General features: G+C 36.3%; 1 protein-coding gene across 1 annotated transcript in view; it reads right to left on the minus strand.

The window, feature by feature from the left end:
* LOC140172558 (F-actin-uncapping protein LRRC16A-like) overlaps positions 1-24290 on the minus strand; it is a 91028-nt gene that overhangs the window by 21514 nt on the left and 45224 nt on the right. The window contains exons 8-19 of the mRNA XM_072195702.1: positions 20308-20383; positions 18501-18589; positions 16898-17079; positions 14384-14487; positions 11638-11792; positions 10605-10709; positions 9970-10039; positions 8567-8754; positions 5707-5761; positions 4636-4739; positions 3791-3928; positions 1285-1477 (exon numbers count right to left, since the gene is read on the minus strand). Coding sequence (XP_072051803.1) covers positions 1285-1477; positions 3791-3928; positions 4636-4739; positions 5707-5761; positions 8567-8754; positions 9970-10039; positions 10605-10709; positions 11638-11792; positions 14384-14487; positions 16898-17079; positions 18501-18589; positions 20308-20383 — 1459 coding nt within the window. The remainder of the gene's footprint in view (positions 1-1284; positions 1478-3790; positions 3929-4635; positions 4740-5706; positions 5762-8566; positions 8755-9969; positions 10040-10604; positions 10710-11637; positions 11793-14383; positions 14488-16897; positions 17080-18500; positions 18590-20307; positions 20384-24290) is intronic.

Consider the following 24290-nt stretch of genomic DNA (forward strand, 5'->3'; position numbering starts at 1 on the left):
TTAAGATGCATGAAGAATATTATTGCAATTTACAATTTAGGCTATTTTGACGCTTGACGATGTCGGACGTGAGATTTTTATGTGATAAATGTAGAAAAAAATAAAACAGCCGGAAAATGTTGAAATTTTCTCAATCCAGCAGGTATAACGTGCAAAAAGCAGGTGCGATTTTACTAATGCGTGAAGGGGCTTTGAGATAAACTATTAAATTACGATGGAATTACAAAGCTCTGAAACAGTTATAAATATGATAGTTTCTTTGAGGGGTAATGGTCAGTACATGTTACATTGTGTGCAAGTTCTATTGCAAGTTCTTTGCCTATTGCTTTGCTATAATTGAAGACCGAATTAAAAAAGACTAGTTGGCGTATGACATCCTGTCAACCAGACTAAAAATACAGTACTACGTAGGTCAGCAAACCAATCATACCGTGCTTTTGCCTTCACATTATACGCAAATAATTCTGTCTTCAATTATATCTGTACCTCATCAATATATCACGGTTGTTTGATGTGATCATTTATTAGTTTTTCAAACAAGACATCATGTACAACACAATTTTTAGGCTGAAACAGCTTAAAGCCGTACCATACTGATGTATACAGATGCTTTTTGAGTCATTTTCAATTTTAATTTCCCCTTATTTACAACATTTTTCACTTTCACAGCATTTTAAAAGTTTTTTCGGATATGTATCTATTTATGACAAGATTGGTGGCGCTATTTAGATACTGGAAATTACTTTTTAATAAAAAAAATTCCTTTTATTTTTTGATGAAATATGTTTATAAAATGTCTTTGTTGCTTGTTGCACCTATTCCATCTGTTTAAATAGCAGTATTGATTACCTACCCCTTACAAATTAAAAAATATGATTTATGATAAATAGCGCCATCTATAGTTTGCATTTTCTTAATAATGAAGCCAATTCTATATACATCGAACAACCGTGATATGCACAGCAGAACTTGCCTGGGAGTCTAGTTGCTAATGGAAGACATGACCTTAATCTCCCACACAGGGGGTGTAGAAATCAAATGGAGGGAATGTCTTCCATATAGGTAACCATTTTGCTAACCTCATTTGAAATTCTCACTCCCTGTGTGGAAGATAAGGTCATGTCTACCATAGTGGGTGTAAGGATTTCAACTGGAATAACCCAATGCTAAATATCATCTGGACTAAATACTGGCAGGTAAATTTTAGACCATAGCAACTACCCCACCCTCTGTGATATAAGTTAATAAAGCTTTGCTGCAGTAAAATTGAACAAACTATAATACCTGATGTGAGGTGGTGTACAAAAATCCCTGCTGTAGCCTGAATGCCTGGTCATCAGAGAACTTATGCGGACTATGATTGCGCTGTAATAAAGTCTGGATCTTCTGTAAGGCTGCTTGTGTCTTATTGGCATCAGATCTCAGTGCTTGTGATACATCATTGACTGGTGTAGGCATATACTTGAGTGTGTAATTCCTATGTGGAAAAATATCCAAAATGTAATCGGTTGCAGAAAGTTTTCTATGAAATAAAGCTCCTTGAATTGCTTTGGTCAAGGTAACCAACAGGTTTAGTATTCGGAACTTCTTTGTTAACTGGCATGCTGGAACTGAAAGATTTGAAGTTGTAGATTTCATGCCACCAAATCACACCAAGGTAAATGGCTGGTAAAAAATCAGTGTTTTTATTGTGAGAACCACACTGGGGTTGATTTAATGGAAACTTTTTTTTGAAAAGACGGCTGATGTGCCAATTTTTTTGTGATAGCTGTTCTTTGTGGATGGTTACATTTGTTACAATTCTGAAATTTGAGGCACGTTTTTTGTTCTTCTTCACCAGATAACATCGCTACATAGAATCAGTAAGGTGTAAGATTAAACAGGCTTTACAGAGTTTTTGATGTGTCACTGCTTACCTACCCAAAATTTTGTTGGTTATATGGTAGAACTAGAAGATATCATAAACATTAGGTAAAATGGTGTTTTGAAAGAACCCGGGAAGTTTAACAATGAGAAAAAGACAAATTCCTCCATACCTTTTAACACATAAATGAATAGGAACTCTATTTGGTGGCATGCACCCTGTAACCATTGCAGGCTCATACTTGTAAATATATATCAGTTATCGCTATTTGTTTACCCTTGTTCACATCCTTCATTTTAGTTATGCAAGGACCCTTTGGAAATAATTAAGCTTACACAGGTAGCTACAATCAAGTGCAAAATTGCTGGGACATGACCGCAGATCAAGTGTTACCCCCCTGCTGAGTGAGCTCCAGTGGCCTTCTCTACAAAGTAGACGTCGCCAAAGCCGGCTAACCATGCTCTACAGGATTCACTCTGATCTGGTTGACATCAGTTGGAAAGATTACATCACTGAAGCAACATCTAATACCAGAGGTCATGACTCCCGTATCTGGACTCCATACTGCAGCTCGCAAGTGTTCCTCTCTTCCTTCTTCCCACGCACAAGTAGGGATTGGAATTCCTTAAAGAAGGATCCAGCAGCCTTCCCAACACTCGATGCCTTCAAGGCGGCATTGAGGGACGGCTCCATCTAGATAGCAGACAGCATCAAATTTTTAATCAGCACTTCACTGTACATATTTTGCACCTGTGATCTCTTGTCTGCGTCATATGTCTGCGCACCCACCACTCTGCAGTGAGTAATCTTCTTTTCAAGAAGCCTTCACTACAACTGGAAGAAGAAGAAGAAGAAGAATGACCCTCCCTACTCACACTATTCAATGTTTCATACCAGACGCCTTGATTTTGAAATGCGTAACATGTTTGCTCCAACATTGGTTGGTGAGGGGTGTGAGCCCAGACAAACGAGAACCTAGACCAGTGACTTTGACTCGCGTAGTGAAGCCGACACTGCTTAGCAACAAATTCGACAAGGACGCATACCCGGACGCAAACAAGCAGACATGTTCGCGTCTGCGGAACATGTTGCATTTGACGCGGCGATAACGGCGCAGTAATCACGCAAACGAGCGTGTCAAACATGTATGCGATATTTCTCCGCGCCTAGTAACCCCGTCAATCCGTCAATATCACCTTGGATACGGGGCTTCACCTCCCGCTGTGGTAAAGGATGGGCAGTCATAGGTCTAGGTGGTATGTCTATGGGTGTGAGGGGGTGCGAAAGAGATTGGAGATTGGAATCTATACAATTATAATATCATATAGTGAACTTCACATAGATGGTTTTATTTAACCATGTGCGAGGAATAAGAAAAAGTATCCTAGAAAATTTTCAACTTAATGGGTCATCTTGGCATCACAGCCAGTGATGGGTCATCTTGGCATCACAGCCAGTGATGGGTCATCTTGGCATCACAGCCAATTTGATGTCTGTGACGGTGCTATGTTTTTTCATGTTGTGTGGCATTGGGGCAATAAGTGCCAGTATCATTGTTTTATATATCTTGTCTTTTTCTATTGCACTTTACATGTATTTGTAAATATTGATGCTGAAGAATAAAAACAAACAAATACTGTAGGACATCTATTTAAAGTTCTTTATCAAGATCAAAGGAAAAAGTTGTGTTTTTCTGCTGACAGTTTCAGAATCTGGCTGTCTAAAAGTGTTGATGATGTTATTGATCCATCTGCTTGGAGCGGGAATCTTTACCGGATGTTGTTGTTTTACCAGAAGTATTCCTATCTCCAACATTGGTCTGTCAGCAGAAAAACAGAAGTTTTCCTTTGATCTTGACAAAGAACTTTACATAGCTGATTAATCAACAGACCTGATGAACCTCTTCAGTCATACTGTAGGACATACCTTTCTAGGGCGTCAGCGATATCGGCAAATCCCTTGGCTGTTATTGCGTTATTATCCAGTGATACTGTGTTCAGCTTGGTGTTGATCATCAAAGCCTTAGCCAACATTCTTGCACCAATATCTCCCATTCCATTGCCACTGCAAAACAAAGATTTGTAAGATGAAGGATTTGGGTCAAAAGTTTTGAAAGAAGGACTTTGGGTCAAAAGTTTTTTAAGATGAAGGACTTGGGTCAAAAGTTTTGTTTAATTAACCATCTGAGCTCCATATGTCAGGTATACATAGCTAGAAGAAGATATTTTATCTTCTTCATCTTATTTTATATCCCCCACCTTTCCTGCTCTCCAATGCAATGTTGATGAAAGCAACTTTGAGTTTAGACACTATTTTTAATATTGAATACATATAAGGCCATCTTAATTTAATAGTTCATCTCAAAGCCCTTCTCAAGTTAAAAACCCCATGTGGAATGGGGTTTTTTTAGGTTTTTTTTTATTGGTGGGATGAGCTTTTTGACAAGAATAGACCACCTTTTCATATCTCAAGGATGTTTCACTGTAGTCAAGATGAAGGATTTTATTGAGATTTTACGATTTCGATGTCTGGCTATGTCAGACATGAGATTTTGGGTGGTGGATATGGGGAAAAAAAAGAGCAGGAAAAAAAATGGAATTTACTCAATCCAGCTTGTATAATGCGCAAAATTTTACTAATGCATGCAGGGGCTTTGAAACGAAGTATTAAATTAAGATGGTCAAACCAGTCTACATTTGGTAAGGACTGGTTCTTTGCCCCCAATTCCAATTGTAAACATACTTGATACAGACAGGTGTTGATATCCTTACCTGAGGTCCACACTGGTCAGAGTGGTGTTACTGCCCAAGGCATTGATGATTTGGATGGTTTCAAATTTCAGTTTGTTGCCAGCAACAGAGAGAGAAGTCAAAGCCTGTAAAATAAACCATATTGATGCATACCGGTTTTGAATAATTACTGACATATATGTCAATAATGATCCTGATTTATATTCATCTATGCAATGATTGGTTTTTCAGTTGATAGCTTCTATTATAGCCTATGAAGACATTCAGTACTTTAATTACTTTTCAAAATGTTTTTCCTACACTACTCCCACCAAAAGCATCAGAACATATATTTTTAAATCATACCATTAACACATTACAGCCACCATCTGCTCCCTAAGTTTTATATGAGCACCCTATGACAATCAACAGCATGTCTGTTGTCCAGAATTTTACCCTAGCTAAATTTTTATCACATTAAGTGAAGGTGTAACGGACTTAAAATATGCATCATCGCACACACAACTCCAGCACATCATTAACTACATCAGCTACAAAAAAAGTATGGCACTTCATCTCTTGGTCTTATTGATGCATACGCACTGTTAATGAGCAACATACACACAGCCTTGTGTTCCCTTCATGAGCTCCAATCAGCCTATCAATCACCAGTCTGTTGATATGATTGTGAGACAATTGAATTAGCCCATCAGACTCAACTTCTGTGTTTACGCTGTGTACACTCAAAGTGTGAAAAAGTGCCGTTCTTTTCTGCCAGCTAGTCTAGTAATTAGCTATCTATACGTAAGCAAAACCAATGGGCTATTCCAATTGAAATCCACACTATCCCTGTGAAAGATTTAGCTAAAGTCTTCCACAGAGGGAGTATGAGTTTTGAATAGAATAGACAGTTGGATAACTTCCATTTGAAATACTGAATCCAGCTGTGGAAGATATAGGTAAATACAGGGGGAGTATGGGTTTCAAAATGATTAACCCTAACCAATTACATTGAAAAACATACTCCCCCTGTGGCAGATATTTCGAAAATCTTTAAAAGGGTAGTGTGAATTTTAACTGGAATAACCCAAATGATAGTAAGAGTGTACTTACCGTGTCTTCATTCTGAATGAAGGTTACAATAGCATCAATCACCTTCATCATTGTCCTGATCAGAAAAAAAAACAGAGAAAATATCAAAATGTTACCAAAATATTTACTAGCAAAACCAGTCAATATATCCATGTAAAATATCTTAGAACTATTTTTGCAGCACTACTACCTGCTCGCACTGAAGTGATCAATATCAAAATGTTACCAAAATATATACTAGCAAAACCAGTCAATATATCCATGTAAAATATCTTCTATTTTGCGAACTAAACCAGCAGCACCACTACATGCTTGTACTGAAGTGGTCGAGTAAGCAAAGGGGTCTGGTGAAGACACCATCAACTAATTGGTACTATTTTGGTAGAATGGGCTGTATGGAAGAATGACCTCAATCTTCCACACATGGAGTGTGAATTTCAATTGGGATTATCTGAATGGGTGATTCCATTTGAAATCTACACCCCCCTGTGGGAGATTAAGGATACATCTTTCATGGGGGGGGGTATGGATTTCAAATGGAATAATTGCCACTAACTACACTCTTGTATTCTTTTGATGAAATGCATTCTATGCCAGATAACTATTTGCCATTTCAACAAATATAATATATAATAGTTCAAACACACAGATTCTGTGGTATGGCTTGCTGAATAATGATTAGCTAACTAACATTATAGTCTAATTATACCAATAGTGAGGTAAAATAACTAGGTTTTCATTGGTGTTAAAAAAAATGAATATTTCCTTCTGAAATGTAGTCAATTTATATGACATGAAGAATGAAGTTTAGACAGTTTCTATTCTCGCAACCCCAACTCCCATCTTTGCTTTTTGCCTAAGTAGAACAATAGAAGGAAGGAAGGAAGGAAGGAAGGAAGGAAGGAAGGAAGGAAGGAAGGAAGGAAGGAAAGAAAGAAAGAAAGAAAGAAAGAAAGAAAGAAAGAAAGAAAGAAAGAAAGAAAGAAAGAAAGAAAGAAAGAAAGAAAGGAAAGAAAGAAGGAAGGAAGGAAAGAAGGAAAGAAGGAAAGAAGGAAGGAAGGAAGAAGGAAGGAAGGAAAGGAAGAAGGAAGGAAGGAAGGAAAGGAGGGAAAAGGAGGAAGGAAGGAAGGAAGGAAAGGAAAGGAAGGAAGGAAGGAAGGAAGGAAGGAAGGAAGGAAGGAAGGAAGGAAGGAAGGAAGGAAGGAAGGAAGGAAGGAAGGAAGAAAGACGATGAGATGAAAGTTGTTTTCCCCGCCCGGGATTGGACCCACTGACCCCTCGAGTGCCAACCAGCAGACGGCTATAGCAAGCCATGCCCAGCCAACATTTTCATGCGTATATGTTATTTGGCAGGATTGCATAATCAAATCACTGGATGCATGGTCTTGCAGTCACTTCATGCTGTATTGTTTTATATGGGCTAGTAGTGTTAGGGTAATTTACTTGCCTGTTGGAAGTTACACTGTAGATGAAGATAAAATGAAGAACAAAATTGATGGAATTTGAATGAAAGCTTACTTATGTGATCTAGTAAAATCATATTAAATGAAAAAAGATTCTTGGGCACTATAGGCTGCTATATATTTAACCATCTATATCTTAATAAAAATAATTATAGTAAAACAAAAAATGGACAATTCTTGTCGATGTTAGCACAAATCATTACTAATTCAGTCAATTAAAATATAATGTCAACATATAACTTTGTCATTTCAAGATAAGGGAAAAACTTTTACATATAAAATTTAATGGATTAATCAGTAAATTTCACTACATGAAACCTGCTGCGTTGCGATATCTGCCCCAAAAATCTAATAACTTACGGATCAGTAGTCCTAACGTATGAAACATATCTTTGTTGTCTAAACAGAGAGAATAACAAAATAGTATTGCAAAAATAAATCTGCCAATTTTGGCCTATTTACGGAACACATTCTGAAGAGGAGCTGGTGGTATTTGGAAACCCATGGACACTTTCTTAACTAACTTGTTGCTAACATAATAAAAGCACAACTTTTCCTCCATTCAAAACTTGAATTTTAACTATAGTCCATTTTGCTTTCTCGAGCAAGTGACGTCAGTGCGTGCTCCATTGCGTGTAATATTAAATGCGCATATTGACTGAAAGTATGTTTACATGCTCGATCACAGGCGATACGTCTGTACACGCTCAAAGTACCTTCAGCAAAGTACTGATGTCATTCTCTTGAGGAAGGAAAATAGACTATTTATTCTTTATCAAGCAAGCTTTTCTCTCTAATATTTGAAACAAACTTTTAAACCCACTACAAAATAAAATAAAATAATTTGTTCCTTTCCCCACTTTAACCCTAACACTCCCAGGGGGTTTGTGTGGCCCACCCTGCCCAGCTGAAGGGCAGGCACCCGGCCTGTGGTAACTAAGGGTAAGATCGCCGACTGAGTTTTTTTGCTCCATGCACCCCCACCCCGCATCAGGTGTCTGAAAACCACATATTGATTGACCTTGAAGTACTGGATGTGTACAATAAGCAAGTGACCATCCATTCAAAAGGGTGATTTCATTGCTTAATTTGGTTAAAGAACTCACAATATTGGGTTTTGGATGCTTTTTCAATTGACTGGAAAAAATGGGCTACTTGTACACTACCTGCCTAGACTCGTATAAGATAGCATGTTGAATGTTCAAAAAATATATCACACAAAAACAAACTTGGTCGAAAAGTACGCAACTGCACCGAATTCGATCCACAGATTTTGGGTGAGTCCGACACAAATTTCTCTGCCATCAACCCAAAACGTTGGCGACTGGGGCATCAATCTACCTGCCTACCACTGCCGTAACATGGTGCTCGCTGCGCCTTTGGTCCGAAAACGTGTACCAACCGTGCTTTCAACTTACTTAGCCCCTGGTCTCAGTGAAGTGAGGTTCTGGCTGATATCCAGTGATGTAATGACTTGATTCTGACTTATCCAATCCAGTAGCGATGCCACCGATGTACTCAGGTCATTGTCGCTCAGATTCAGCTTGGCTATATTTGGCACATTGGCGATGCAGCTCTCCACTACTCTACCACCTTCCACTTTTAACTGGAATGATAAATGCAAATTTTGTGGATATCATATGGGTACACTGACTAAAAATGTCTACCATGGCCCTGGAGGTATCATCACTAGGATCCACAACATGCTCATCTATCAGGGCACAATTCTTTAACCCCAATACATCTGTACATTCATTGAACGACCTTTGAAAATTTGGGTACAAAAACTCATACTCCGTAACTTGAGGTTAAATTTTTCACTATGATTGCTTAATTGAGGTTATTGAACTATGCCATTGGGATGAGGCCATTGTGGTCCATAGTGCATGGCAAAGAAGATATCCTACACTTCCCATAATACATTTCTCATATTTTTTATTTGTGTACTGATTTGCTATCTGGTTTGATAGTCACAAAATGTTCCTCAATGAATAGAGCACATCCAGATCTTGCTTAATGTGTTTATTTCTTGACTATCACCCCATGTTTACCCAGTCTATTCTCACCATGATAACAAAGGGAACCTGTAACAAACTAATGGGAGTGTCATTTGATGAAATGAGCTGTGTCATGTTGCAAAGGATTCTGGGATGGGTAAGAATCTTCTCTTGTATCATGGTACACATGTATGGCAATTATTGCTGGGACAAGGGCAAGGTTGAGCCCAGCAATTGGACTGAGATCATCATAATTTCCTGTAACATTTATCAATGTCAAAACCTTTGACAGTTGACACATCCTAAGATGACTTAAGAAGAATATACTCAAAAACTGAACACACATATTCAAACCAACTTCCTGCTTTCTAGCGCATGAAGCTGTCAAGGTGGTTGACTTTGGCTGCATATCTAAAATCAAAGATACAAATATGTTCATTGCCCTGATGCATAAGTATGCACTCACTGCTGGAAAAAACAATGACGGAGGCAATTATATCTTGCGGTTCCCATTATGTGGTCTTAAGTTTATCTCATCATACATAAAAGCTTGGGCCAATTTAACCATTTCATGAAAATCGTCCCAGTGAATAATTAGAATCACTATTAACTGTAACCTTGTATTTTGTTATCAATGTCTTTCTTCCCTAAATATGTAATTCTTCTGGGTCAATTCTTCAACAAGCTGGGCAATTTAAAGCCATATGGCCTTATATGTAGCAGAAACACTGGGTTTTACTGCTATGATGAACACACATAGTTGTCAAATATTAAATATATCCAACTTGAAGAAGCTAAATAAGTAATAATGACAAGAAACTTACCTCATTGCTACTGAGATCCAGCTCTACATCCGTCAAGTTGACATTGCTTCCAATACCTAGAATCACTTCCCTGCAAAGAAATACACACCACAATCAAATTCATTTACTGTATAGCCTCATATTTCAGCAGTATTAATAATTGGATTTTTTGTGCAATTTTAACAATTCTGAACAGTTTACAACTAATGTTTACTCACGGCTTCAAACAGCCACTAAAGTTTGTTTGACTTATAATTGGCAAAAAAAATGAGACTCATAACATCGTGTATTGATATAGAATGGCGTACATGCAGTACTTACATGTATGCTAGTTGAACTACGCATTGTAGGTTATCACCAATTTTGGCTTTAGCAGCACCTATCATATAGTAATAATTTCATTTGAATGAACATAGCTGCCAAAAGCATGACGACTGTCTGCGTACACTGTGTGATGAATGCCCGTGTGTGCGTGTAACACAGAAGTGAACAAACTCACTTATGATTGGCTAGTATTTTTTATTAAGTATGCAAGGTCATTTCATTTGCAATGTATTTTGAAATATGATCGCATACAGCAGCTGTGTTCATTCAAATGAAATTTTACTATAGTTACATTGTTACAGTAGAATTACAATAACATAATGAAGACTTACTTGACTACATCTGGTGGTAGTTTATTGCGTGATAGATTAAGCACCTTTAAGGCTTGCGTTGTGGCAAAGTACTGCTTGAAAGTTTGTGGAACCGCTGCATTTCTCCTGGATGGAAAAAAACATGGACATTAGTTGAACTCCTGTTGCACGTAATGGGTACACATTAAGTCATGTCTTAGATGTCTACAACTATTCATTCTTTCCAAGGACAATTTGTGTGTGGAACAATCTCCCCGAATCAGCTGTGTGTGCGCCCTCCATCTGTGCTTTCAAGCCCATAGCACTGAGTTCAATCAGTGCTATATCGCCACCGGCCAGCCTGAAGACACTTTAAACTAGCCAGCCCACTTTTTACTTGCACCTTCTGATGTACAGCACCAAATTTATGTTTTTAGCACCATACCGATTGTGAGGTCCAAACAACCCACTTCCATTTTAGCTCAACGAGCTGTTATAGGAAGCCACCCACTGAAGACTGAAGACATGCTTTGACTTGCAGACCTGCGTACAGGCCATTGAATTTGTGTTGTGATAATTTTGATTGTGCATCAAAAGATGAAATTACTGTGAACCATGTTGCTAATTAAGTGATGACAAATCTCTTACATCTACATTTGCAGAGCTTGGTTCCAAACCATGTTAAGTCCACAAACACATGTTTCTTATTTACCTGTGCGATATTGCAATGGGTTGTGATGATATAGGTATAGTAATTTCAGTTGCATGAACCATTACAAAGCAAACAGTGGAGGGATGCACTGTAACAATACTGTATGAGGCCTTTGATTCCCAAATGAGAACAATAGTCTGCATATTGTTATCCAGCATTATTGTGGTAAATAATGGCTTGATGATGGTACAACTCATTATTGCTAATGTCAAACTTGTCAAAGTAATTGTGATTGTATCACACAAGTAAATGAGAAACATGTGGTTGTGGACTTAACATGGTTTGGAAACAATCTCTTCATTTATAAAACTCAACAACCTAAACGATGCACAAACCATGTTACGTAATTCATTTATATCTTACCTATATGAGAAGGTATTTCCCGACAGCGTGAGATGTGATAGATTAGCACAGCAGCCTCTGTAAAGCGCATTGAAGATACTGTCCAGAGGGATCTCTGTGTCGGACAGATTCAGATGGGTGATGGCATTGGGTGTGGCAAGGAACTGGGTCAGATTCTGTTAAAAAATATGATAAGCAGCAAACATAGTATAATAGTACGGTCAATTTACACAAAAATCAATTTTGTGTAAAAAAGAATATTGTTCTTCTCAAGAGACTGCCAGTTTCAATTAACTATATTTTGGCTCAGCTCAAGATTGGTAGTGATGTAGCTACGTATTCTGCAAAATTGTGTGTGTTAAGTTAATCTCAGTGCGTACATATGAAAGAGCGGTTTGTCAGCATGCAGGTGGCACAACTGTGAAAAAAGCATTGATGTTACTAACAATCTTGAGGTGAACCAAAGGTTACTAACTTATCTTTTTCTAATACAGCACATGACAGCTCTATATGTGCAAATGTAAATTTAAATTCAGATTAAAAATAATAATTTCCAATCTTTTTGTATTATTTTGTCATAAAAGTTACAAAAGCTAGTTACATAATATAATTTGATCTTCTTTCTTAGTCCATCCTCTAATATCAGCACATCTTGCGAAGTTTTTAATTTTTTAAGCTTAAAAACCTGTACCTTTTCATAACAAAAACAGCAGTATCCGAGCCATGAGTTGCAATATACACTACCAGATACCTATTGCTGCCACCTCCAGAGGTACACTGCTGTCCAGTTATTAAAAACTTCACAAGTTATATCATTGGCACTCTATAGAGTACCTGTGTGGGTACTATAGAGTACATACAATGGAATCACAAGTACAGTGTACACACTGGTACCAGATTGGTACTGGATTGGTACTCTACAGTAGCCACTAAGTACCTGGCTAACAGTGTACCTTTAGGGTCATCAGCAACATGAATCCGTTAACTAGTGTAGTTTTGACCTTTGTTTAACAGTTCCTATTAGTTTCCTGAAACTGAGACATGGTTTTGCATTGAAATTCCCAGACTGCCTTTTTAACCTACTTATCAAGCACCCTCCTCAAATGAATCCATTGAGCACCAATGCAATTAACGCGGCTGTGTACTCTAGACATTGTTTCTTTCGCGAAATTGAGTTTTTTGAAATGTATTTACTTTGTTATGTTTTTTATAAATACAAGGAAAGAAAATCCAGATTTGTTAACTCCAAATGCTCTATTTTATGGATTTTATTTCACTATTTCACTCGTTCGCGCAATTTAAAAGGAAAGAAAATCTTTGTTGTACCATCGGGTATACGCAGCGTGACAACGCATCGCTTTTGTAGACTCGCAATTTGTTAACGCACAGATACGCTACGCATACGCAACGCATCTTATGGAAGCACCACGGAAGCACTGATTTCATAAAAACCTTGCGGTCAAATGGCTCCGTTTTAGCTGATAAAATGTGAATTTGTTCAAGTTCTTTACCCCGATTTAAACACCAAGATATGAATAGATTTCGCCCAAACTTCTCAAGGGGCTGTGGATTTACCCGATGTTCACGTAATGTAAGGTAGAAAAACAAGAACTGCCTCATTCTCATGTGAGCTTCGATCAAAGTGCAAAATGTGACCTCTTTAAAACTTCAACGGCCTTTATTTCAATGTTCATTTTCTTGGTAAAATGACAATTTAGGTACACGATAACTCAATAAATACAGCATCTATAGGTAAGCAATTATGCTCATCATAAAAAGCATGATCGACTTAAGAAACGGTTTTCTCATTTTTTTTATATTTTGGTCTATTTAGATTTAGGCATCATTTTGTGCAAATAGGCGTTTGTGAATTTTAAAAAGTTCATTTTGATGCCTTATATGGTCAATATCTAAAAATATAAGGCCAATATCAAAAAACTAAAAAAAAACGTTTTTGGAATGATGTCTGAAGATTAAGAAAAAAAAAAAAAAAATTTTTGGAAAGAGTGTTTTTTTGTTATGATGTACCCAACAAAAATGGCCAAAAACTCACTTTTTTGTGATTTTCTTCATAATTGTTGTTTTTACACCAAATCTGTATTTATATTAAGATTCATTGATGTATTGCCTTTATAAAAATGTATACTTTTATATGTCTTGCTTGAATAATTACAAAGTTATGGCACTTTTACTACATGCATGTCTGAGAGTACACAGCTGCCTTAAATGCTAAATCAGTTATCACAGCCACAGTGTTTAAAAAGAATTTGTACGAATCATTTAAATTTGCAGGATAGATCAAAGCAATGTCATTTTTTTTCATGTGAATAAAAAGTGGCAACAAGGAAGAAAACAGTAGTCACAGTAGTATTCACCCATTGCACGGTTCCACCATATGCAAGGAGAGTCTCAATCTGGGCAGCATGTATGAATGGGAATTGAACCAGTCATATAACATTGCGTAAAGTTACGTAATACTTCCTTTCATGTCTATTGCCAGTTTGAGGCTCTCTCCGCATATCGCGGAACCGTGCAGTAGGTGAATTGATAATAATATGAAGTGCCATTCAATTTCATGAAGCTTCAAGTATCCGTTCAGACAAACTCCTCAAACATTGGCCAAAATGTGACATTATACCCTCATTAGCTTTTTTGGGGGGTCTTATCACTTGCACGGTGTGTTAGCACACACATTCTCTAAAGTTACAAAAATCGCTAATAGAATCTTTAAATACAGTTTTCTGTAGTTCTCTGGTATTTAACTTACATTAATATCTCCATCTTTGTATGCATTACCAGACAGGTCTAGTGAGAGCAGGGAGGTAGGCATGAAGTTGTTCTCTAGCAAAGCCTTACCAAGCTGGACTGTACCTACAATTAGACAACACAAAATCAAGTATTATAGACCTTCAATATAAAACTGCAAATACATATAAACACTGTGCAGTGTGCAGCTGTGATGGATATACCCATATGATTATGAGTTACCACTCCTGCAAGCATTTCTAGAATAAATACTAGTTTCACCCATATGTACCATGTAGAAACAATTATCTATTAAGAAGAAAAGCAAAATTTGAAATAGACCCTGAACTACATGTACAGAGCCAGCAAGCGATTTCAATCCTACTTAAAAGTATAGTTAGAGTAGTTAGCAGTTGTGAATTTGTCGAATCGTGGTATCCTGTGAATAGTAATGACTTCTGGCAAAAATTGGAGTTATGATATAAAGAGTGTAAAACATTCTCAAAAAATGACACATATTTCAAGACAAGAACCACAATACAATAATTTTTGAAAGTGCATGTCTTGCATTTGGCCAGAGCCTACCTTATTTCCAACACTAACGCTGCAATCACTCCATGTGCATGGGAAATCACAATATTAAAGTAGTGGCTTTAAACTATAGGATGCAGCAGATCATGCATATTTCTTGGGGCTGTATCAAGTAACAAATTTTACTACATCCAACCCATTGTATGTTTGTATTACATACTATCATACACTAAACAATGGTAATGGTACTATTATACACTACACAATGGCCATGTTTTAGTTATACGCTACTACACATTGTGTGTTTGTATTGCATTTTATCATACACTACACAATGCTTCAGTTATTAAATACGCTACTATATAATGCAACCATTCTATTATAAATTTCCTGTCCTGTTTCATCTTTAGAAAACATGAACTTTCACTTTCTAGTTTATCCTTCAAGTAAGAGAGCACATAATTTGGTGAATAGATTAAATGTTGTAATTTATTATATCAAAATTAAATTTTATTTGGGTTGCTTAAAGGGCATTTTGTGATCCACAGCCTCATCCCCCCCTTTTCTCAAAAAAAAAAAAAAAAGTTGAGATTTTTATACCACTGGAAACCTCTGGCAACATCATGTTTATGTACAAAAAATTGCTTGCAGATTAATTAATTAAGCAAAATATTGTCAAATTTGTATTTAAAAATTCATTCATTAAAATTTATCTTTAATTACCATATTCAAGTTTCAACTAATTCAGTTTGTAAGGTCCACATTCCTTAATACCTCACAACATAATCCATGTTAATGGTTAAGTCATTATGAAACAGTCAGGTCTTGTATAGAAGTTCTACTCTGCCCTGCATGCCTTCAATAACCCAATTACTGGAATTATTACTTAAATGCTTATCTCTTTCGTGAGGTTCTTATTTTTGTGCTTTTTGCTATTAATTCAAGAACCACAAATTAAAAAGCCTGCAAAATGTGTTTGTACCATAGACTTTTAAGGTGGTACTACACCCCTCGATAAATTTCGTCTATTTTGCATTTTTCTCAAAAACTAATAACACAGTGGTAACAAAAGTTATGTATATTATAGGGGCAAGGAATCCAATTACTACACTGGAATTTCAGTAACTCAAGACAAGCGGTTTGTTATTTATGATAAGAAAAGAGGTACCGCTAGGATGTACCTCATTTCCTATCATATATACTGAACCGCTTGTCTTGAGTCACCGAAATTTCAGTGTAGTAATTGGATTCCTTGCCCCAATAATAATATACATAAATTTTGTTACCGGTATGTTATTATTTTTGAGAAAAATGCAAAAATAGTCACAAATTTACCACAGGGGTGTAGTACCCCTTAATGTGTAACTGTTTTTAATCGTGAATATGAGAAACTTAAAAACCTCGCTAAAAAGTTCAAATAGCAAAAAACTAATACCACGAAAATGTCACACTCTACATTACACAATTCTCCTGGACAAAGGCAATATTTTACCTACAATTAAACCTTTTTTCAATGACCATGAGGTGACCCTCATATAGATATGGACAATAACCCTAACCTTGACTCCTATAAAGTACATATGTTCAGGAATACAGGAAAGTATGCCAACATAATCAGATACAGTAGATTCAATAGTTTTGTGTACAGATATTTTCATGGTGTGTAAGCTCCACTAATTACTCCTTTTGGGTAATCCGGCACCAGAATTCAGACTGGGTACCTTAGGGATAGGTGGGCACTCAAGAGCCTGCCCATATATCCTAGCCTTACTTGTTGTTGACTCTCACAGACTGAAGTCACAATTTGAAATCCTTCATGACATGACTTGATACACCTGATTGTTTCCATATTTGTCACAAAACTGTCTTGTTTCTGCAAGGATTGAATATCCCTAAATTTTTCCGATAACTGATGGCACCAATACACAGGACAATAAGGATTTTCCTTGTCTATTTCTATGGGTGTACACCAGAAAGAATTTCGCTGATTCATTAAGACACTTACTCTCAGCAGTCATGCCAATCTTGGACAGTCTTAACGTGACTAATCCATTAGGTAGTTTACTGATTTCTCCCGATAGATGCTTGATGCCCCTATCATCCAGTAGGTTATTGGATAGGTCTATGTGTCTCAACGCAGTGTTGGTGTTAGCTAGTAATGCGGTACTTAACTCTTTGGCAAAGTCCCTGAAAGTGAGAAAAGAATTATGTGTATAAATTTGTAGTTTGTAATTTTAATTAATTAGTTTAAAAATACTTGGGTGAGAAATGTGTTCTTTAATCTTAATATTCATTTACTGAATATTGAAATCAAACTTAGGGTGCACTTAGTGTGGCAATTGCATCATTGGTACAAGTTTTCCTTAAATTTGAGGTCAAATCCACATAAAAGAGCAGGAGCTGCATATCAAGCTTAAAGCATCAAACTGATTATTGAGCTGCAGAGTAGTTTTGGCTTCACCAATATTTTTTGTCACTTGCCCTTTGCCCCAAAATAACAATTCAGAGATATAGTTTAGTCACTGCTTTATGTTTTCTTTTACAATTCCTTTTCAGCTCTTTTCCAAATTACTGGTTACCACAGATATCAACATATCCCTCATATCAGCGAATCACACTCTAGTCTCTAATAAATTGGGCTATTCCATTTAAAATCCACACTACCCCTGTGGAAGATTTTGGAAATATCTATGCACACGGGGAGTACAAATTTCAAATGGAATGAGCACATTAGACAGCTCCAATTGAATTTCATACACCCTCTGAGAGAAGATTCAACCTGACTCTTCTCCTGAGGGAGAGTGATTTTCAAATGGAACTGCTAATGTGTTAGTTCCATTTGAAATTCATCCTCCCCTTGTGGAAGATATTTCCAAAATCTTTCACAGGGGTAGTGTGGATTTTAAATGGAATAGCCCAATGCTACCATGCTCTTTCATCTATTCATATATGCATTAAAATGGCTTTGCACCAAATGCATTAAAATGATATATAACCCACATGTAGGTTATATATCTTCAAATGGCTTGGTAAACAAAACAGTGCAAAATAAATCACATTTATGCTGACCACAATGTTGCCGTAACTTCATTACACTTGTTAAAGCGATCAATTTTAGCTTTTACACCGACCCGCCTGAGAATATTGCCGGCTATCGTAATTAAATTTAATATTCCTTAGGCCCTTCACAATTAATTCTTAGTTTCCTGTTTCAAGTTTGAAAATAAAGGACGAGGCGACTTTTAATTATTAATTATTAATTATCTATTACTTTCTTTATTTTGAAAATGTGGTCGTGACTATTATCAACAGTCCATTTGGTCATTTTGACTAAGACTACGGATTTAATTATTTTACCTTTATAATTGATTTTTACATTAATATTAGTAGGGGACCCTACAATGTTCTTGTTTTATATTCATAATCAAAGTTGAGATGATCAAAAACAGATATTAGCAAATAAAAGTAATTACAAAGTCAATTAAAAGATGAAAATACCAAAATAAAAATAAAATAATTAAATATTTTTCCATCTTGATTTTGGATGCGCGAGGGAAACAGGAAACTAAGGATCAATTGTAATTGGCCTTATATTGAGGTGCACTTACCATCTGATGCCCACATTGTCTAGTACAAGGTATTCTATACTAGAAGACTTGGTCATCACTTTCTTTATCTCCTTAGATGTATCGGAGCTCTGAAATGGAAGTGTCAAAAAAATAATTTTCTTAATTTAATTTTCTTAAATTAAAAGAGTGGACAGACACATGGCATAGAAACAGAATTCCTACATGAAGACATATGAGCAAGAAAAGCCGAGGTCTATGTCTTGGAAAATTAAATTATTAGTAGTTTTTTAGTCAGGTTTTTTTTATTTGGTTAGATTTTTAAACTGGGATGCTCATATTTAAAATACTTATAATCTGAAGGTACTTTATTTTCCCGTTCATTAGCGACACATGGCAAAGGGCAGATTCTCTTGGTCTAACTAGTGCTGTGACCATTAGCGCCAATCCGGCTTGAAATGTGGGGGGGGGCAACCCACCAAAATTGTCAAAAAGTGGTTGAAAAGAACAAAAAATGGTTCATTTTGATGAAAAGGTGGTTGGGACATGTGCATTTTTGTTTCTCGCACAGAAGGCTTTTGCAAAGTGTACACGATAATCAAAACATACGTTTGACAGGCATACGCACACACAGCACGCACTTTGCAGGTAGAACCTCATTTTAAGACAACCACACAATCAGAGAAAAGTATAATAGTACTCCAGAATCCTTTGTTTAGCCTTTTTTGGGGTTATCTAAGCTTCTTTATCTGTTAACAATTCTTGTACTTCAGCATAGGTTCCTGGTATTAAATAACCTGAAACTATCCCAGCACCTCAAGGTTAATTCATAGACATATCGGAAAACTTGGCACCATATCCTTACTTGGTATTCGCCGACCCTATAAAGGAAGGATATGGCAAACCTATGTTTCGTTATTACTTCCATTTATACTAACTCTGTAAACTTCTCAATGTTATTACTACAGCTTGTAACCTTGAACTTAATTGATCAATGTACAAATCTTGTTAGCATGATTACGTGAGATTTTGACATAACAAGTGTATTCTCTTGGTCGGACTGATGTCAGACACAGGAAAATGTACGGAAAACCTATGTACCTGGCTGGATGTCCGACCGCTAGAATGCTCCTGAATCATAAGAAAGTAGACACCTTATAACACCACTATTCACTATTATATGTCCGATTCTTAGTCAATGGCTGTGGTTTAGTTTTTTAAGTACTGAATTTCATTAGTTCCTGCATGTCTTTTATCCCACGATAGAGGATATGGTCCACATCTTTACGGAACACGCTTTTCGAGGTACGTACTAGCTGCGCGTAAGTAGCACATTGTAAGCGTAGTGCGTAATATGCAACACACTACGCGCAACTGAATTTGTAAACAGGTTTCGTTCATTTTAGAATAAGGGGAGTTTTCATGACCGTAAGTTTTGTAACATATGTTTTCCTAAGTAAAACTAGTTTTAATTATCAAAATAATAATTAACTGACTAAGAATGAGAATAAACGATAAGAATTTTTGTTTTTACTATTATCTACTGTGTGATAAACGACAGTCAGGTACAATATTTTTTATTGTAGTTGCGCTGGCATCCACTACTCAAAATATTGGACCTGCCTGTCACCTATCACACTATAGAGGATAGTAAAAACAAAAATTACTATCGTTTATTCTCTAAATTTATGTATATCATCTAATTATGATCCAGGAGCATGGTTTTAGGTCAAAATCTCAGTGATGTTTAATTTTCAATTATATAATGAATAGCTGCTCTATTATCATCTAGTTATGATCCAGGAGCATGGTTGTTGGTCAAAATCTCACATGTGCATGATGGACTTACCAGTTTCAAATTTGTGGCCGTTAATTTTGTGAACCATGAGTTGTACATGAGACTAGCGACTATAGGTACCAGGTCCCTGAAATGGCAAGAGATGAGATCAATGATTAGATTATGAATACGGTAACACCAACATTATTCTGCATGATTATAATAATAAACATTTTTATTTATTACTTATATCAGAAGGGGCACTTCAACATATAACGGTATGGGGTAGAAGGCTGATAAAGTAAGAATTAAGGTCTTTGGATGTGAGGTGGACTTTTGGACATAATCTAAGGGTCAAGAATTGGAAGAAAGCATAATGTTCACAATAAAATTTTGTGTTTGGGTGAGAGTTTTTTTTTAACCCTAACGTTTAGACCATACAAAACCATACAGCACAAAGTGACTGCAAGACCAAACATGCCACATGATCCGAGTGCGTAATCATGCCAAACTACATATGCACCAAACTGTTGGCCGGCCCACGGTCACATGGCTAACTATAGCCGTTCTATTGGTTGGCACCCAAGGGGTCAATGGGTCAATTTCTAGGCGGGAAACAACTTTTCAAATTTTCTTCCTTCCTTCCACTTAGGCAAAAAGCAGGTTGGCAGTTGGGGTTAATGTAATGAGAGAGGCAAATGCCATTAAAGTAAAAAAAAAAACACCTTGGGTGAAATAGCACGAGTTTGTGATAATATAAATATGGGGTCTTTCGGTTACAGTGATGTCAAAATTGTCTCTCATATCACCAATGACACATATTTGGGGCATAGTACTGAGTTAGACAATCATTAAGAAAAATAGCACTGGATAGTAACCAGGCATTTACCATTTCAGAACTACCACTACTTAATTACTTAATTTTCAGCTGACCTTGAATTTCAATTTGTATTTTTATTCAATTTGATATAATGTATCGTAACAAGGAAGTGATACATAGGTCTGGTTTTCTCTAAGTGGTTTTATTTTGCTGATTAAATTTCACATATTTTACTTGTCATGTGAAAATCATTTAAATTTTACAATCAATTTCAAGCAAATAGCATAAATGCAAGACCTCATAAAATAAAACACATGAATCTAAGAATAATATTAACACCCAGCATTCTGAAAAGTATTTAGATGTTAAATGTATCATCATATGAATCAGTAAAAACAATATTTATTTATAGTCCATTTCTATTATTAAACATTCTTAACATATTATATTGATTATTCCATTAAATGAAAGGAAGAATTGCTTGACAATTAATGTCAAATATTCTAAAAATATATGTCAAATATTCTAAAAATATTCTAAATAAAAACTTTTAAGAAATTCTAAACAAAAGTACCCACTCCCTTTCATATATTTAGCTTGATCTATTTTCTTTTCTACAGAATTCGAATACTGTCACTTTTATTGGTTTTGAAGTCACCTCAGTTGAGATCATTGATGTGTGTAGTTGAACTCTATCACTAACCCACTAACACTAGCTTTAACCCTAGTAAGCTAAGCAATGAAAGCTACTTCAAGCCCAGGGGAGCTAATTTTAGTTTGGTATGGGATGTGCTTCAGAGAATCTAAAAGTGGACCCATATTTATACCAATTTTCCAAGAAAATTGTACACATTTTTATACCTGAAGCCCAGATTTGTGGCCAAATTTAACACAATTTTGCAATTTTTAAAAACATTTAAATTCTTTTTTAATTTGGGCTCCAATTAGATGAAAATTGGACTTTGTTTTTTTTAAACTTGACAAAAATTACCTGTTCTTATACCAGAATTGTCTGAACTGGGGGCTCTTGCTAAGGGACTCTAAATGATATCTAACAGCACATCCCTGTATGGTCACTTACACTGAGTATCCCCCCTCTCCCATGAGGATTCAAGTTGAACTTGATACATGATTTGGCTCTACTAATAACCATGTAATAGTTCATGCACGCTAGATGACTCCCCAGCCCCCGAAAAACACGTACGACGTACGTACAGTGAAATCATCAAATCACACATGAGGAAATTTGTTTGGCATGCCTGGCTGAAATCAATTGGCAATTGCAACTATTTATACCAAATATGTTCCCCTTAGTCAAGTAGTTGTGAAGGGGCAAGGGTAACAAGTTAATGGAATCGCCGTAATCAGACGCTACACATGTGTCAGTAGTACTGATTGTTACTAGGAAGTTTGAGATGAGTTTGATGGTGTGCTAAAAAAAACGATCCATGTATTTTTTTCTCTCTGCACATGATTTTGTTTACTTCATGCATTTATAGTTCAGGAGTACTTGTAGTTGCATGAGATAGAGGTGATGCATGTTAAAAATATGAAAGATTTTTTATTTTCATTTGACTTGGTTGAACTGCTCTATTTATGGGCACTGTATAGATATTTGATATCGAAGTTGTACTGTTGGTAGCAGCAAAGTTATTTAATATTGCAAAACATTGATCATATGGTTTTAAAAAGTACAGATGTATGTGATATTTTGTGCAGAGTACAAGACAAAAATGTTGCATTTGTATTTTTATTATGATTTAATTTAATTTCAACTTGGAATCGAACTCATGAACTTTAAGTCAAATCAATGAGATTTCCAACATAGTGCAACCTGAATGATGAAAAAAAAAAATGTTTAAAAAAATTGTCACCTTGCTTGATCCCATGTATCTCTTATGCTTTAATGTAAACACTTCATTTTCATAACTATCTTTTACACCTGGAGGTATTAAAATCTAAAAGTTTTTGACTAGTTTGTTTTTAGTTTATATTTTTCTATATGGTTTTATACTAACTTAGTCCCTTCTCTTAAATATTGCAGACAAGGAGGTGAAATTCTTATATTCTCTTTACCAGCAGAGAATAAAGTGGTGTAGTGTGAGACATAAACTGGGGACACCAGGCAGTGGCGTCGCGTCATATGGGCACAGGGAGCACATGCCCGGGGGTCATCAAAAAATGTTGGTGGGTATGTTCCCCCAGAATTTTGAGGTGGTGGGTCTTTGGTAGCTGATGGCGTACCGGTAAAAGGGGATCTTTCGGAGCTGCGAACAAGTAAAATGGGGACTTTTGGAGCTGCGAACAGTCAAAGTCAAGGGTCTTTCTTGGCCTTTTGGTTGAAAATCGCCTGAAAAAACACAAAATATGAGGAATGAGCAATTTTTGGGTCTTTTAGAGCTGAAATTATCAAAATCAAGGGTCTTTCGGAGCTCTATTTTGGTCAAATATAGGGGTCTTTCGAGCTGCGAAATCCAAAAGGGGGGTATTTCGGGGAACATACTCGTATGGTCATTTGTGTTGAGTGCCCCCCCCCCATAGATTTGAAAATTTAGAAAATCCCATGGGAAAATTGCCGGAAAATGGCTTGTCACCCCTGCTCTCAGGACCGGTGGCACCAATCATGGTCGGTGCCCCAATAGAATAACTCGCGCTACGCCATGGGCACCAGGACTAATTGAGGGGCACTGGGTCTGATTGAGGTAGCACTGGTCTTTCTTTTTTTGTTTGCATTTTTTCTATTTAGGCCTAATGTTTAAATTTTGATTCCAATTGCACCAGCCACAATATCAATGTACCACTGAGAGAAACAAAGAATATGAGCTTTGTTGGGAAAGTTTTGATTAATATTATATAGATTACTTCCTTGTACAAACATTAATGTGATATGGTTTGCCAAGAAGGGGGTCAAAGGGGACAAGGAAAAGGAAATTTGGCAAACAAGTTACCAATGTTACTGACCCCATTATGACCTTTCAAATGTCAGAATGTTTGTGATTATGTTGTAAATCTGAATGTTGACTTGTTGAGTCATAGACATTTTCCAGGGTCTATGATTGAGCTTGAGTACATCAATGAAACTGTTGTTCCTTTATAATCCATTATTTTGTTAAAATACATAATATACACTGTATAGGGACATACATGTTAGCTTGTTTGCATGCATGTTTCTCCATGATATTGAAGTGCTTTTGACATACTTTTTAATTTTGATTACAAAAAAATAAATGGGAAA

Source organism: Amphiura filiformis, chromosome 16 (genome assembly GCF_039555335.1).
Source record: "Amphiura filiformis chromosome 16, Afil_fr2py, whole genome shotgun sequence".
In the NCBI taxonomy this organism is placed as follows: domain Eukaryota; kingdom Metazoa; phylum Echinodermata; class Ophiuroidea; order Amphilepidida; family Amphiuridae; genus Amphiura; species Amphiura filiformis.